The 16,268-nt window shown below is 38.6% G+C and overlaps 2 protein-coding genes across 2 annotated transcripts; one reads left to right on the top strand and one right to left on the bottom strand.

The window, feature by feature from the left end:
- The first annotated feature begins 28 nt into the window (after positions 1–28).
- LOC108412637 (tetratricopeptide repeat protein 16) lies at positions 29–11,755 on the top strand. The gene is made up of 13 exons (XM_037531568.1): positions 29–179; positions 1,712–1,866; positions 1,973–2,063; positions 2,311–2,454; positions 3,607–3,707; positions 4,363–4,492; positions 4,615–4,829; positions 6,521–6,798; positions 7,019–7,160; positions 7,273–7,438; positions 8,521–8,645; positions 8,772–8,922; positions 10,065–11,755. The coding sequence occupies exons 1-13, from the start codon at positions 156–158 to the stop codon at positions 10,227–10,229; spliced, it is 1,887 nt and encodes a 628-aa protein (XP_037387465.1). The 5' UTR covers positions 29–155; the 3' UTR covers positions 10,230–11,755.
- Positions 11,756–14,163: 2,408 nt separating this feature from the next.
- Positions 14,164–15,777, bottom strand: mymk (myomaker, myoblast fusion factor). The gene is made up of 5 exons (XM_017684751.2): positions 15,643–15,777; positions 15,192–15,306; positions 14,732–14,880; positions 14,410–14,526; positions 14,164–14,310 (listed from the first exon to the last, which is right to left on the bottom strand). Exons 1-5 carry the CDS (start codon positions 15,775–15,777, stop codon positions 14,164–14,166), a joined length of 663 nt encoding a protein of 220 aa, XP_017540240.2.
- Positions 15,778–16,268: the final 491 nt, after the last annotated feature.

Below are 16,268 nucleotides of genomic sequence, written 5' to 3'. Positions count from 1 at the left end.
TCAGCCCGGGTGTTGGGATGTTGGAGGATTTGGTTTTGACAGAGTGTGATTTATGATTTTTGAGATCTGTTTCTCCTCTTTGTCTAACAAGACTTTTTCCATGACGATTTCTGAAGACCAAGAAATCTGTTTATCAAGCGAGTGCTGAAGTCAACATGAACGCACGAAACTTTCCTGAGGTAAAAAAAACAAACAATTTAAAAAGCGTAGGTTATTAATTCTATGCTGTTTATCTGATAATGTCCAGACAGGTTGCCAGCCAGCTAGTTTAGGTTAGATTAGCCCATTATATCAAGGAATAATGCAGTATAAATATGTTTCCTCAATAGAAATTCAGGGCTTTAGCTAGCTAGCCACTGAGCTCGTGAGGTTGGCTTTTAATAAACGTTTAATAAACTAGACACTTGGTAAAAAAAAATTGGTCATTTTTATACATATCAAACGAATTTGATAAATATAGCTAATTTGGTCATTGCTACATCTACATTTTTATGTGTTTTACCGAAAACGCCAGCTGCCATGTAACTACTGAGTTAAAATTTTATGGTGAATATAAGTTAATTAATTAAAAATGTTCTAAAACTACCTGTCGTGTTAGAAGGTGAGGCAGAGGAAACCGAAACGATTCGGCTTAATTGTGCTCTTTTATTTAGCAGAGAGCTGAAAAGTCAGCGTCGCCAACGGGGGACGTCACCCCCCCCCCCCCCCCCCCACCCCGTACTGCAGAGTTTTGTGATATAACTGGCCAGGAAGTTTAGGATAATGAGCGTTATTTCGTTTAATAGCAGCTAATTTAGCGATAAAGCCTATAGCTGGTGTCTTGTGTTAAAGAAGCAGTGTTAAAGAATCCGGTTTGTGGGTGCTGATTCCTGACTTTTAGCTAATGGTATTGCGTGGAATGTCTAGGATGACGTGAAGTAAAGTAGGTTAGCTTGTTTTTGGATGTAGGACACGCAGGACATTAAACACGATAAAAACAAATAAAAGCCTCAATACGTGACAGTGGATTAATGTTGGCCCATGTGGCAAAGTTAGGGATTTTTAATGAGCATTATTTCAGCAAGGGGAGCACTTTTGGCAGGGGCTTGTTGAGACATTCCATGTAATGTTCACTTGAATCCGTACACTTTGGCCTTGTGATGGTCGTGCAAATGCCTGATAAATGTCAGATATAGGTAGTCATTTCTACAGAAGCCACGAAGAGCTATGGATTTGCACTGTTTTGGCTGTTTTTGAGTGTTATTTTCATTTGTTTTCTAGAGAAATTGAGTTCTTTACATCATTTCATGACATAACAAATGTCTTCTGGAGATATTATGCCATTGTCATAACTGTCATGATAATGACAAACATCTCAAGATCTCAAGAAAGCAAATTAAAATAACTCATTATAATGGAAAAACCAAGTGAAAACATGCAAAGCCATGGCCATTTAGGACGTCTGTGCATTGCTACTGTGGACTGACAGATGCTCTAAATCTATCTTGTCTTTGAGGAGCAGTACTTAGGCTTTATCTAATGTACTCCACCTCCCACTCCCAACCTACATGTTTGTAAAACTGTTACAAATATCCCTTTATGAGTTTAATTCAAAACTGAGTGTGAGGGTTTTGCTTTTTGCACTTTTCCTTTCCAGCCCAAAATGGTCCATGATATGAAAACCCAATTAAATAGCATGAAAGTAATAATATTTATGTCTGTGTTGCTCGAGGTGAACACCTATAGGTCAGACTTAACGAATACATCTCGAGAGGCTGCAGTACGAAAATTATTTGGCTCCAGCAGCATTTTCCTGACGCCAGAGTTAAAATGTGACAGACCAGATTTACGAGGCAACCTTGTAATAAAGGAGAAGGCAATCACACAGTAAGGTTTCGTTTTCAATTTTTTTTTGTTTATATTTGATTCTTTTGTTTTTGATTGATTCTAGCATATGTAAATATACTGTCCTGGCTCATGATGTGTTTTTCAGTTATCAAGCAGGCAAGGAGGCTGTGACACAGTTACAGTTTGAGAGGGCTGTCAGTTGTTTCTCCAAAGCCATAACACTGCAGCCGGACCAGGTAGGAGAAAATATTTTGATATGGAAAATATAATAATATTCTGTCGAAATACAGAAAGATCTGCACTACTGCTTAAAGATTTAGAATCAATATTATCTGTAAATTATGAAACAATTTTGGTTGACATTAAAGAAGTGTAATAAAACCTTTAAATGTGTCCATAATAATTAAAATATTTGCAATATTCTAAAATGACTAACAAAGCTTCATAATAATAAAGTTAATATCCAGTCTTTTGTCTCTGCAGACTCAGTTCTATGTAGAGAGGGCAGAAGTGTATCTTCAGCTGTGTGACTTCAATTCGGCAGCCCTAGACTACAAACATGCCTGCTACTTGGAACCACAGACCAAGACCCATTTTCATCGCCTTGCATTCATTTATTACTTGCAGGTGACTGATTAATTGGTCTGATCCAATTTTTTAAAGGGACATATATACACATAAATCAGCACATACATACACAAGCAGTACAGATTAAGAGAAAGCAGATCTTGGGACTCTGGTGATGCTGTAAGATAATGTATATCTGACCAAGTAAATGCTCAGTGACCAAAGCTTGGCCATAGAAAAGGGCAGGTTATAAAAAGTCCTGGCTGACCAGAGAGTAGAGACTGTGTGGTCACTGTGTGACAAGTGAGGTCGAGACAGAGATGCACTTACTTCTTCACTTTCTTAGACCACAATGAGAAATTCTCACAAACAAATTCAACCAACTGATCACATATTTTGAGAAATATACACTAATGGAAAAATGACAAATCATTTTTGGAGAGGGGCACACAGCCCCCTTCAGTGCTAAATATGTAACAACATGTCACCACTTGAGAGACAATGGGTAACACCCACCATACCCACACCCTACTGAGCCCCTACAACTACACACCATCCATCCATCCATTTTCTAAGCCGCTTCTCCCTCAGGGTCGCGGTGCTGGAGCCTATCCTAGCAGTCTTCGGGCGGAAGGCAGGATTCACCCTGGACAGGTCGCCAGTCCATTGCAGGGCAGACAGACACTCACATCTAGGGGTAGTTTAGCATGTCCAATTGGCCTGACTGCATGTATTTGGACTGTGGGAGGAAACCAGAGGAAACCCACACAGACACGGGGAGAACATGCAAACTCCACACAGAGAGGACCTTGGTTGCCCAGCCGGGGAATCGAACCCAGGCCCTCCTTGCTGTGAGGCGACAGCGCTACTCACCATGCCACCGTGCCACCCACTACACACCATATTACAAATATATAATTAATTTGTTAAAGAATTTTATTGTAATGAAAATAATAATAAGTAAGAATGTTATTTTAATTATTGTTATTGTAATCATAGTCATTTAGTTATTATTTGTTTTAGGTTTTGCAGTTTTTTTTTTCATTTTTCATTACTACTGTAGTAATGCTTTGTCAATATTGTACTTCACACAGCTAATAATGTTATTCTGGATTGAGAATTGTATGCTTGACAGCAGGTTTACTGAAAGTCCATAATATGCTTTTGTATGGGTAATCTTGGCTTCATTATGTTATTTCTTTATACAACAAGGGACAGTGTCTGTGTGACCAGGGTATGTTCTTGGATGCGCTGGAGTCTTTTGCCAAAGCGACTGAACTGAAGCCCAACTTTAAACCTTATCACATGAGAAGGTCAGTACAAACCTGGCACTTTAGAGGCCACCAAGAACACCTCTGGTTATTTAACCTGTTCTACCCTCTGTTCTTGTACATATTTTAACGTTAATGATCACTTATAGACGTTACAAATTACTGTATGCTTCTGAGCTATGCTATTTTACTTTGTCCTAATGTATAGCTGCTATCTACCAGCAGAGGGTGCTGTGCCTTTATTCAATACAATTATAGTTCCTCCTTTAAAATGTATCAGAATAGGGAAGATTCACTATAGCTGCTTTGCATCTAATAAGGCATACCTTGCCAAATAGATCCTGGTTGTATATAGGAGTCATCATTAAGATTTGGTATATCTGGTATTTGTATGTGTATATTTTAATTAGAATGAAGCAGCATATCATTACTGTCAGGATGAAAAAATATCAATTTTTGTGTTTTTCATATTTTGACATAATTTAAAATGGTCAGCTGCTTTACATTTATCGCCAGAATTTCATGATGAAGAGATCAATGAAAGTGGTCCAAAACTGCTTGGAATAAATCATTTCTACACAACTTACATCGAAAGATAAAAACATTTGCTCTTCTCCTGTAAAGTTTTTTTTTGCTCTGACTTTACTGATGATTTGTGTGATAAGTAATTGCAGAATTCCATATTCTCTCTCCACAGCTTGGCATGTCTGACCGCACTAGGTCGTTATTCTGACTGCATTCGGCTGGTAACTAACTGGCTGAAGATAGACCCTCCATCGGCTGATCTCTTCACTCTCAGAGCCCGCTTGTACCACCAAATCAATCAGGTTAACTCTGATTGGAGTTACCTAAAACTGAGTTATTAAAAATGATGGGAAAAGTAGCTGGAGCAACTTTTGATTGCAAAAACCTCTCTGTTGCTCATTTGAATGTTCATGTTCCTTTTCAGGCTGCACTGTGTTACTATGACCTAAAGGCAGCTCTGAGGCTCAACCCCAGTTGTGCAGATGCACTGTCCTTGCTGGAGGAGATGAAGGAGGCAGCAGAGTGTTCTCGACAGCAAGCAGTGTCTAAAGCGGTGGAGGGAGAACTGACTAACGCTCTGAGCAAGATTACCACAGCTGTGGAGAAGAACCCTGAAAAGGCTCAGTATTACCTCTTTAGGTGAGGTATAGCGACATGTTTTTGGATGCTGTGGTTTCTGAACATGCTAAATGTCTAGTGAGAATGCAGTATAGTGCATGCTATTATACTCTTGGACCTTAATGGGTTGTGTTAAAATTATGTCTTATTATTCAGAAAATAAGGAGATCAGTTAACCCCCAGTTAGTCCACCTAAATCTAAATAAACATGTTTTTCAAATGTTTATTTTCCATTTTTAACAATGTATATTATGGTGAAATAAAAGATGAATCTCTCTTTTTAACATAGGCAGGTTTTTGTTGAAAAGGTAATGAGATAGAAAAAAGCAGCCTCTTGAACACTTTAAGCTCATGTGTTTCCATTAAACCTAGTCATAGTTTTATTTGGGAAAAATGGTTAATTTTATTAACCCCTTAGCTCAACTAGTTTGCATTGGTGTCCCTGCAGTTACTGAATAATAAGTCTTAGTATGCAACAAGTCTGGCATTTTAAGGGGTTAATTGATAGTTGATTGATATTAGCAAGATAAAAATAGAATGCTTAGTAACAAACATTTAAACTGTGAGCCATTGCTAATTTCTGTAAATTTGAAATGTACATTTCAACATTACACTTAAGCTGGACCTGGCATCTGTAACTTGACTGGTTGACAAATTGTAAATACTTGGGTATTTCTAAAAAAATTCTGTTAGTTAGTGAATCTCTATATCAGTAATCTCCTGTTTACCTCCTGTTATTCATGTGTATCAGTTTTGCACTAGGAACTGAAGAGCAAAGCAGATGCAACATGAAAAAAAATTGTGTGTGTGCACTTCAAAAATGTAAAGATGATTGCTGGTGGAATGTAAAATCTGCAAATGGCATTTGACTCAAAGTACAACTTTGATTGATGTAGGTTACATTTTAATTGCACCTTCTGTAGTCCAGTTCTTAGCTGAGGATACTCTAAATCTATGACTATAAGAGCATTAAAACTGTGGAACAGTATGAGAAAAAAAATTCAAGATGTTATATTTTGAATTTATATTAAACAGAGAAACAGTAAACAGATTAGGTACAACATACTGTAATTCCTTTCGGTCCTACCAGTGCTCAGTACATGTATATTCACACATGCCATACAAACATGTAGTGGGCTTATTGGGTCCAGCAGTATCAGTTAAGAATTTACATATTTTCTATAATTATACACACAGACACACATAGAAAGACCATGGAATCAAACATTTTATTGTTTACATATATCAGAAACCAAATTATACAAATTTGCATTGATAATTCAGTTACCCGTGGCTACCCTTAAAGCCCTCATCTAAGTAATTGTTCATTTTAAAACACAAATAAATAGCACAAAATTTTGTACATGGAAACAAATAACTAATGTCAGATAAATCAGTATCAGTAAAGACAGAACTGAAAAGTTTATGATGAGTTTTTGCGTATTTATTTTTAAGTAATAGCCCAAACTTTTAGACTTCCATTGGCTGTATGATTTCTGACTTTAGCTGCTTCAAAAGATGTTTGTTTACTAAATGAGATTGATGTTTCTGACTGTTCTAGTTTTGTAATTATTTCACTTTAAAAGTGCAAGTGAACTTATAGGGTATATCGGCTGACTGAATGTATTATGCATAAACCCTGATTATATAACATCATAATCTTTACCAGTATTTTCAATACCATATATTATTCTTGGAAATCTGTATCTCAGAGGGATAATCTACCGCAGACTGAAAGACTTCATCGCTGCCATAGAGGACTTGGTACTTGCCGTTGAACTCTGTGATGCTGTAGCAGAATGTTCTGAAAGAGAGAAGCCTGATAACTCCAACAGTCTGGAAGAAGATGCACAAGCCCAACTGGTGCTCACTTACAATGATTTCGCAGTCCACTGCTTCTCCCAGGGCTTCTACAGTGAGGCCATCAAGCTTCTGACTAAGGCCATCCATGAGCAAAGAGATGAAAGTGGACTCTTCATCAACCGAGGCGGTATGAGATTGTATGAGGCTGTATTCACTCAAGTGGATCTCTCTGTGTACAATGTGAAGGAAGGACAGAGAGGTTTTAGACATTGTACTTTGACTGCAGAGTAGATGTTTTTGTAATAATTCAGTATTGCTGAATTAGAACAAAAGTATCAAAAGGATCATTATGTATAGCAAATATTTGTTTGTTCATGCCATCTAAATGTTGGCTTCATGGTTTTCAGATTGTTTTTTGAAGCAAGAGGAGTGGCTCTTTGCCCTGGCTGACTACCAGCAAGCTGAGGAGCTGGACCCGCAGAACAGAAGCATTTGGTTTCGTCTGGCCTTAATTCACAACACAATGGGACTGCATAGTTTTGGCAAACTGTAAGTTTCACTTATCAAAACGTATCTCAATTATAGTCATATCAGGTTTATAGTTGCTTTTGGTGTTGTTTATGACACTGAGATATGTTGTTGTGTAATTCACAATCTGAAGGAACTTCCAGGATGCGGCAGACAAGTTTTCCCTGGCTATTAAGTACAAACCTGGAGTAGCTCAGTACTATGGAAATCGGGCTAAGGCTCACACCAGAATGCACAGAATGGAGGAAGCCAAGCTGGATGCCCTCAGTGCTCTGATTTTAGGTTCCACTAATGATGAGGCAAGTTCACCTGCTTCTGTTTGTGGCCAATCAAAGTACCCTCAAAGTGAAGGACCGGCTAAATTCAAAATCTACAGTACTATCATTGTCCACTTACATATTTTATTGCTTTGGCTCTGTGCCCCACACTGGATTTGGATTAAAATGCAGAATGTCAGCTTTATTTTGAATGTTTTAGTATTAACTAAATAGAAATCACAGTCCTTTTTATAAACAGTCCCCCCATTTGAAGAGCTTAGATAATATTACCACCACAGTTAAATTAGTACTTGGTTGCAAGTCAGCAAATCGTAAACATCACTGGATGTTGGGCATCCTCCCTGGTGATGCTGTGCCAGACCTTCAGTGTAGCCATTTTCAATTCCTGCTTGTTATTTTTTTGTGTGCCTGTAATTGGTGAAGCAGATGCTCAGTGAGGTTCATGTTAGGCAACCAATTTAATTAACTAAAGAACATCCCACTTTGAGGTTCTTAAAAATTTCATAATTGCTTTAGTAGAAATTTTGGGTCATGCAGCAAGATGAAACATCATTCGTTGAGTTTTGAGGTATTTGGTTGAGGCGAAGCAATTAAAATGCTTCTGTATTCCTGAGAATTTATCTTTCTGTGCTGTCATTAATAAAGACAAGACAGACAGTTCTTGTGGACAAAAACTACTTATGAATCAGAGGGGTCAAACAAAAATGGCGAGTATCATCCAAGCAAACAGTGACCACAGCTAGGCACATCTGAATTCACATCTGAATTCAACATTGATGTGTAGAATGCCATCTCAGGATATACCACAAATCTCAAACAAGTACAGCTTCTTTGGGATGAGTCTGAAAGGGCTGCTGGCAGAAAGACTATGCATCTGCACAGTACAGTCACATACAGCATATTGTAGAATCGATACACAGACAAATGCTGTTTGAACCCAGCCAAATGCTGTGTTAAAGGCCAAAGGAGGTGCTCCAGTAATAAATGTCTATACTTAATACTTAAACTTCACACAGACAGTGCACTGAATGCCTGCCTTATCCAGGTCATATGTGTATCATGTATTATACTACTTATGTATTATTCTTAATGTTTGTGGTCAGTTGCTGAGGCTGTTCCCAGGCTGCTCTTTGTCAGATGTCATATCCAGTGCCACTGCTCAAACAGTCAAAGCTCAGTTGATGGAGCAGACCCAGATGTGGAAACTTGCTGGCCGTCCTGCGTCAAGGTGGAAAAAGACTTCCTTCGTCACACTAGTATATTCACACATAACTCACAGGGTTGTTATTGTATTTTGTAGCATAATTCAGTCTAGTTACCTGTATTTGCTGTCTTCTGTCTCTGCTTTTTTTAGGCTTTCAGACAAGCTTCAGAGAATGGCCCTCCAGCATGACACAGACAGCCAGTCTGAAACAGCCTCTCAAAGCTCATTAAGTGTGGAGAATGTGGAAACAAAACTTAAACCCTGTGTATCTCCCCGAGACCTGCTCAGCAGCAAGGAACAGGTACACAGGCTGAATGACCAGCTGCTGCTCTAAAAGAAACACACTTTTCTGCCTGTTAGTAATGGTTTTTAGTAAACTTGCTTTGCCTGAGCACAAAAGACTTCCCTTCCTTCTTGCATTTGCCATTCTATTGAAAAGTGAGAACTTAAACTGCAGGTTTAATTCAGGTTATTCATCTGAAAGGGGCCAATATGTTAATTTTTCATGTCAGTAAAATGGACTCATCAAACCAGGTGGTTCTTGGCCACACCGAGTGACGAAACCCCCTCAGATGTTTGCCAGTAGTCTGTTTTAGAGCTGTTTTGGAGCTTAAGTACTTTTACAGCATTACTCTGTTTTAGATCTAATATGAGATGATGTCAATTTTAATCACCTGGTACAGTCCAAATTAATTTCCTACTGCTTCCAATTGCTAGCCAGTTAGCGTGTTCTTATGACATTTATTTCTGAGAATGAAAGTATTCTGGCTAGCATGCTGTCCAGATGGGTAAGAAACTTATTTAGATTGCACCAGGCATTTAGCCTGGGTATAAAGTGGTTTTAAGCATATATATTGAAGAATAATACACACTGATAGTAGTAAATAATTGTATATTTTTTACATGGTTATAATAATAATAATAATAATAAAATAAATAACAATCAGAATTATGAAGCATAGTTTTTAATTAGTCATTAAAGTGAAACTTGTCTTGAGTGTCTTGAGCTGTTCTTATCTTTATGGAATGTTAAAATATTCAATTTCAAAAATATTTTTATAGTAAACCATTTATCATGAAATTTTAACCCAAGGTACGTGAAACTCTTATTTAGCACTTTGAAACTAATATGTAAGTTATGTAGTTCTGTGCTTAAGGAATTGAAGTATAGGTCCACTTACAGGCTCTTGCTTTTTAAAGCAATTAATTAATTAATTAATCCTGTGCTTTATAAGTGGCTGTGCTATATAAGACTTCACTCTACAGTGATCAGAATTCCTCTAAAAACGTACTAGATGCAGCAAACTCCATCCTAATGATCTCTCTGCTTCAAACTCAAGTCATTATATGCATTTTTCTTCCTTTTATTCTTGGGACAGCTTTGTTTTGTAGGGCCGTTCTTTGCACACACTGGAGCTAATTGTCTTGTGTTGTCTGTGTCAGGTGACCGAGGCAGTAAGGAAGGTCCTGCACCAGAGGCAGTCTCTGTATCGTACCGGACCTCGTCTTTCTCCACTTCGCCTTGCAGATGCTTCAGAGGCTGCCCTCTGTGCTGCCAAGCATCCATACGCATGGAGGAATTTCAGAGGCTTGGGCCTTAACTGTTGATGGCTTGTCAGAATGGCTCTGTAGCAATCAAACTGCAAAACCCTGCATATAATATCTTGAGTTTGACCCAAAACAGATTAATCACTGAGACAGAGTTTGTCGAATCTTGCTATTATTAAAGAACCTCACATATATGTAGAGTGCAACAACATAATAGTACAGAAACACAAACCTATTCACAGGAAAGCTGTAGCATTTTTAGTTGGACTACTAAAAATATGTAACTTGTAGATGACTTAGAAATAAAACCACAATTTTCTGAGCATTAGTTTGGCTCAACTTAGGGAAATGTCTAGAGGGGAAGTTTATTATTAGAAGACAATAACTGTAGAGTTGAATTCATTGTATTTCAATTTATTGATATTAATATTAAAAAATATTACTTATATGCCAAAAAGGTGCAATACTTTCTACAGTATTGGTAGTACAGAGTCAGAATTGGTTCCACATTTTTGTGTTACTGCAAGTAGAAGAAACACTTAAGAATGCCCACCAATGTGAGAGCTAAACAAGGTGACAGTGGCATCTGAATGTGTGGTTGCCGAAATGGTATAGCTAAACAGCACCAATCAAGAGGAAAAGCAGCAGAACTCACAAATTGAAACACTCTGCATTTAAAACAGATGATGTAGGCAATGTTGACAATGCACAAAAATGGACTGCAAATATGGATTATATTATTTTATATTATAAGGAAAAAGTAAAGGAGATAACTTCAAATTCAGCAACTAAATTTGACAAGTAATTCACTGCTAACATTAAAAAAGTGTTCTTATTCAGAACAGTTTGCTGTTTATGTTTGAAATAATGGGCATTGCTCTGTTTTTGGTTCAAAATGACTGGTATGCAACATTATATTTTTGCATTGTTATGGATTACCTAACTCATTTAAGCACTGTAACATGTTTTACTACTCATAAATATAATGCTTTTTTTGGTAATGGTTCCCAAAATTTGGATAATGTGACATTTTTATACTGATCGAAATCAATATATTTGACTTTAGACAAACCAGCTAAATCTTTTTTCACTGCATTGCTAGTGTGATTATGTAAGGCACAGTTGAACTCAGTGCAGGTCATTTTTAAAGAGTGCTGTTTATGTGAAGACTGAGCTAAATGAAGGACAGCTGCTATTTAGACACCTCTGAAGTGATAAGTAGTGATCCACAGAGTATATGAGTGCTCTAAATGTTTGTTCAGAGGGAGGCAGTTATGTAGAAAAATAATGTAGGTTTTTGGGAGATTACTTCTTCATAACGTTTGGTCCATGGCTCAGGATGATTGCAAAAGTGGTTGTTTTGTTCGCAGCAGCTGTTCTTCAGCAGCTGGGAGAGCAGCTGAAAGAGAGAGAGTGAAAGACAGAGAAGGAAAGGGAGAGGGGCTGTGATGCTGTCTAGAAAACACCCCAACAGCTGATCCCAAGTCCCTGTCAGAGATTTCCATACAACCTCACTCAAGCAGTGCAACACATACTTCCGAGTCTCTAGAGGAGAGTCCTAGACTTTTTGGCACACTAACAATAAAACATCAGATGTTGTATGGTGTCTGTAATTCTGATATTTAATGTCTTTGTCCAAAATGATAGCGTGTTTATCTGGAATATGTAGACATCGGTTATAATCTGTAATTGGCCATTCAGTCCAGTCCACAGCCGCTGACCGAAAGGGACTGAACAATTGTGCAGCTGTCAGGAGAATAACGACACACTTCATAGACCTTAATGTGTCTGCTGTGTGCAGTAGAGTCAAGAGTCAGTGCTTGTTAAAACGCTCTTATAAACTTTGACCGCAGCAGCTACAGCAGCATAAATCCTAAGAACCATAGCATGAAGCATCATTTTGGCTTTGTTCCATCCTTACTGTCACATCCCAACAAATGTTGCCTCAGTGAAATAGATTTAGGTTGAGTGGAGTATTCTGCAGTGTTTTGCAAAATTTTTAAGACAAGGATGGAGGAGTACACATTCAGGTTCATCATAGCTAAACAAGAGTAATCTTGTATGATAGTCAGTTAAAGCATGGATGAAAGCTCCTGCTTTTAGGTTTGTAAATTCTGAGAGCCATTGCAGTTCATTGCCTCTTCAGCGGTCTTGGTCTGCCAGCTCTAGTCTTCATCTTGCGATTTGGGCAGGTGTACCCATCACTTGGCATTAAATTCAACTCTGATTTTAGAATATGGGAATATGAAAAAATGATTGCCCAACATTTGCATGTCTGACTTGGGTTTTTTTTTGGGGGGGTGACCTGTAGCACCAAATGTATGGACAGTCTGTCAAATGAACAATTATGGGAAATACTGTAGTTCACCAGTGAAAGGATAGCACTTATGAAAAAAGCAGATTGAGGGGCATTGACAATTGCAGACTGTCAAGTAGCTCTAGACCCTGGTGCCACCCAGCAGTCTCAATAAGCTTGACACAGATTGAACTTTGTGGTTCTAAAGCTTGGTGGAGTTTCCTTAGACCGTGTATGTGTGGGGGCTTAAACCACGAACAAAGTGGTTTCAAACAGACAGAGGCCATAAAGGAGCTCAAAAGTGCTTCACACTAGCGTAATAAAAGTGTCAGGTTACTCTTTTTGGCAAGGGCTGGGACATGCAGCCAGGAGAGACAGGAGCTGGCAGCCTCCCCCCCAGACAAAAACACCTTTCTCTGGGCATAAGAGCCGGCGGCCTGGCCCCCTTTCAAAAAATGCTTTGCGGACCGAAATTTCATTCACGTTTGGCAGGAGACTGTTTTGTCTAAAACATGTCGCGTGCGTTTGTAATTTTTGGATAGCGAAAGCAGTAGGTTGATGGATCCAGCTTAAATGGATGGAAGTTTGACATGCGATGAAAAGCAAGTCAATGAAATTGCTGCTAAGGTTTCTTTTCTCCAAACTTTGTGGATTATTCAGATGAATTATCCTGAGCAGTCAAACGATAAAACACTAAGACAAACTGCAAAAAAACATTTTTAATTCAAAATAAACATTTTCATTTCAAACTGTACATTTTCAGTATAAAAAGATCCATTGTGACAGCACAAACTTAAATAGTAGTGTTTTTCAAATAAATAAATATATTTAAACAGAATTGCTGGCATTTTGGATATGAAAATTCAAGGAAAATATGACCTTTCTCAGTACGCTAGAAAAACACACCATTTTCCACCTGCTGCAATATGCATCATACTGATTGTTTGCTTCTTGTTGCTGGAACATTTTAGTTCCTTTTAGCTGCGTTCAGATGGCAAGAATAGTATGTTTTTTTACAATCCTGCTATTTTTCAGCATTTTTAAACGCATTTAACGCCCCTTCTTCTCGGAGAAACATAGACGGGTGGTCCCTCTTGAGGTACATCTTAAAAGACAATTTATTCTTTCTGGAGAGATAAAATGTCTGCAATATTTTGTGACTTGCAAACTTTCCAGCTGGAGGTTAGCAGTCTCAGTAACCCTGTGTTTACCTCTTGTAGTGCAGCCATGTGTGATGCACTTGTACACATATGTAGATGGAGCTTTCAGTTCCTTTTCATCCTACATTTTAGAAGGTCATGGTTTCAGCTCTGAAAAGCGATAACATGGCTATATAAACTGCGTGCATTGTCCAACACATACTTGGCTTGCCTGAAGGCCATATAACTGTCCTCACTGTTGGATCTATGGTAGCAGACATCGTTGCTTGTGTTACATGGTGCGTGGCCGTGAGTGATGAAACGGTAGGCCAGGATTGCAGGCCCGCATCCATGGTTTTTGAGCTGTTGTCCAAATGGTCCGAGTGTTCTCCTTTCCTGGAGCTTGTGAAGTCTGTGACCAAACCAACAAACAACCAACAGGTTAGGATTATTTAGTTAAAGATCAATTAATTAACATCTTCTTGCGCACTACTTTATAGCAAGTGACATGCATTCTAGCCCTACCGCTACAAGAAATGAGTGTCATCTTAAAGGGACTTCATACACAGCAGCAGAGAGTGTAGCAGTTGAGTTTGGCAGCGTTGCGACCCGTTCCCGCATAGCGGTTCTTCTTGGGAAGTAGCAGTACAAAGGACACAGCCAGTGACAGGTGGTAAAAGCTATGCACATAAGGGTAGTCCCACTCCTGCAGGATCAAATAGAGATCATTAACATGAATTTGTACAGTTACTTCATGGTGGTATACTTTGATAGACAGACAGTAAGTGCCTGTAGCATTTATTACCTCAAAATAGAAGCGAAGCATCAAAGCCAGCGCCCCAAAGCAGCACCCTGGCCCCACTTGTTGAGTGTACACACTTTTGTCTGGATAAAGGCCCTTCTTCTCTTTCATCTTTTGTAACTGGAACAAGTAAGTGAACAATTGAGTTTAGCACTTTGTTCTATTTTAGTGCAGATGTAATTATATATCATGAAGACTAACCATTTTCATTCTCGTTTTTATTCCAGGACAAAAAGAGTATCACTCTTGCAGCTTTTATCACATGATACAGTTTTTCTGAATCCAAGACCCACTAATGAGCAGCATCTGCAGTTATTCCTCTCACCCATTTGACTGTGATCATCAACACAGCTGTGCCGATGGGGCCGGAGTAGATCCCATAGCCCCAGCGATCCTGGTATATCCTCACAGCAGAGGTGAGCACTCCAAACATGGTGAGTGTGGAGCGCTTGGGCTCGTCAAAATCCCCCAGGGCTGGATGAGAGTGGAACAGGAGAAAATGAGTACACACTCTTCACACGACATGCTGGAATCCCAGACATAAACACATGTCATATTGTTAGCATGACTCTCAAAAACTAATATTCAACTGTCTTCTGCAACAAGTGGTTTGCCACATTCTGGAGAACTGTACAACTCTTGATTTTGATACAGGATTACTGTATGAACTTTGCATGCGTCCAGTTTCAAACACAAGTCTGAAGAGTTCAGTTCCACTTTTCTGTTTATCCTGTTACTTGAAAAGCTTTAAGATGTGTTTCAGATCATAGTTCATTTTTACTCACCTAATAATGTGACCCATATAGAGATTGATGTACCATACACACTGAAGTACTCCAAAATCTCATACTTCATGAAGCACAAAACAGACAGGCCTGGTCCATCACACGCATGATAGATCTAAAATATGAATGACAGCATGCTACCATTAACCCCTTAAATTCTACGGACCCTTTTGTGGACCCCCACTTTAATTAAATCCTCTTGTAACAATATAATGCCATATCATCATAAATTTTAAAAATTGCTATAGCAAAAAATAGAAAATATAGCAGTGTTTAAGTGGTCTTAATAACTGCATAATACAGTCCCAATATAAGAATATAAGAATAAAATAGTTATTAAAAAATAGTTTTTCCATAATATTAAGCAAATTAAAAGAAAATATTGCTAAAGGTGACTGTGTAATGTTAAACAGTACACAATCCATGCAACACTATATCACAAGCCTCTTACCGATGTGAAGAACATGGTAAAGAAGTAGACCATGGCCTCCATGTGAAAGCCTCTCTTGGTGGCAACACTGGCTGCTGGCAGAAACACCAAACTGCTAATGGTAGGCAGCAACATTTTAGCGATAAGGGCTCCCATTTTCCTTGATACGAGGAAAGCTGCTAATCTCTAGAGCAAGTCGAAGAACACTTAAGAGACTGTGTGTCTTTGCAAGTCCAAAAGATTTGGAGATGTGACAGAGCGAGTGAAGAGTTGTCCTACTGCACACTCCTTCTCAGGCCTACAGCTGGCCCTTTGGAGGACCTTTAAAATTTAAATGGCTCAGAGAGCAGCACATTGGGGGCTGCTTGTACCCTGTGATCAGCTGAACAGCTGTTAGTATGCAGCAGTTGGAGAGGGTGAGCAGTCACCACATTGTCACACATATTTGAGATTCTAGAAAGTGCAGTGCAGTGGCACTAAGCAAGACTCTGGGCAACTTATTTTTTTACAGACTCAGAGTTACAGAGTTACAACATCTTAACACTGTTAAAACTTCACCCAAGTGCTGTCTGCCAAAATATTCCAAGACTACCTCATGGTTGGGTGTGAACTGCAAAATTGAATTCTTCAAAATATGTTTTTTCTTC

The sequence above is a fragment of the Pygocentrus nattereri genome, chromosome 20, assembly GCF_015220715.1.
Source record: "Pygocentrus nattereri isolate fPygNat1 chromosome 20, fPygNat1.pri, whole genome shotgun sequence".
NCBI classification, from domain to species: domain Eukaryota; kingdom Metazoa; phylum Chordata; class Actinopteri; order Characiformes; family Serrasalmidae; genus Pygocentrus; species Pygocentrus nattereri.
The sequence above is the reverse complement of the archived record's forward strand: the minus strand, read 5'-3'. Positions and strand labels throughout refer to the sequence as shown.

Bases quoted from the DNA above. Each gene is read 5' to 3' on its own strand.
- LOC108412637 (XM_037531568.1), top strand. From the start codon at position 156: ATGAACGCACGAAACTTTCCTGAG. The intron at 2,455-3,606 runs GTGACTGATTAA...TTATACAACAAG, and splicing joins CATTCATTTATTACTTGCAG to GGACAGTGTCTGTGTGACCA. The intron at 4,830-6,520 runs GTGAGGTATAGC...TCTGTATCTCAG, and splicing joins GCTCAGTATTACCTCTTTAG to AGGGATAATCTACCGCAGAC.
- mymk (XM_017684751.2), bottom strand. From the start codon at position 15,777: ATGGGAGCCCTTATCGCTAAAATGTTGCTGCCTACCATTAGCAGTTTG. The intron at 15,307-15,642 runs GTAAGAGGCTTG...TTCATATTTTAG, and splicing joins TTACCATGTTCTTCACATCG to ATCTATCATGCGTGTGATGG. The intron at 14,881-15,191 runs GTGAGTAAAAAT...ACTCTCATCCAG, and splicing joins TATATGGGTCACATTATTAG to CCCTGGGGGATTTTGACGAG.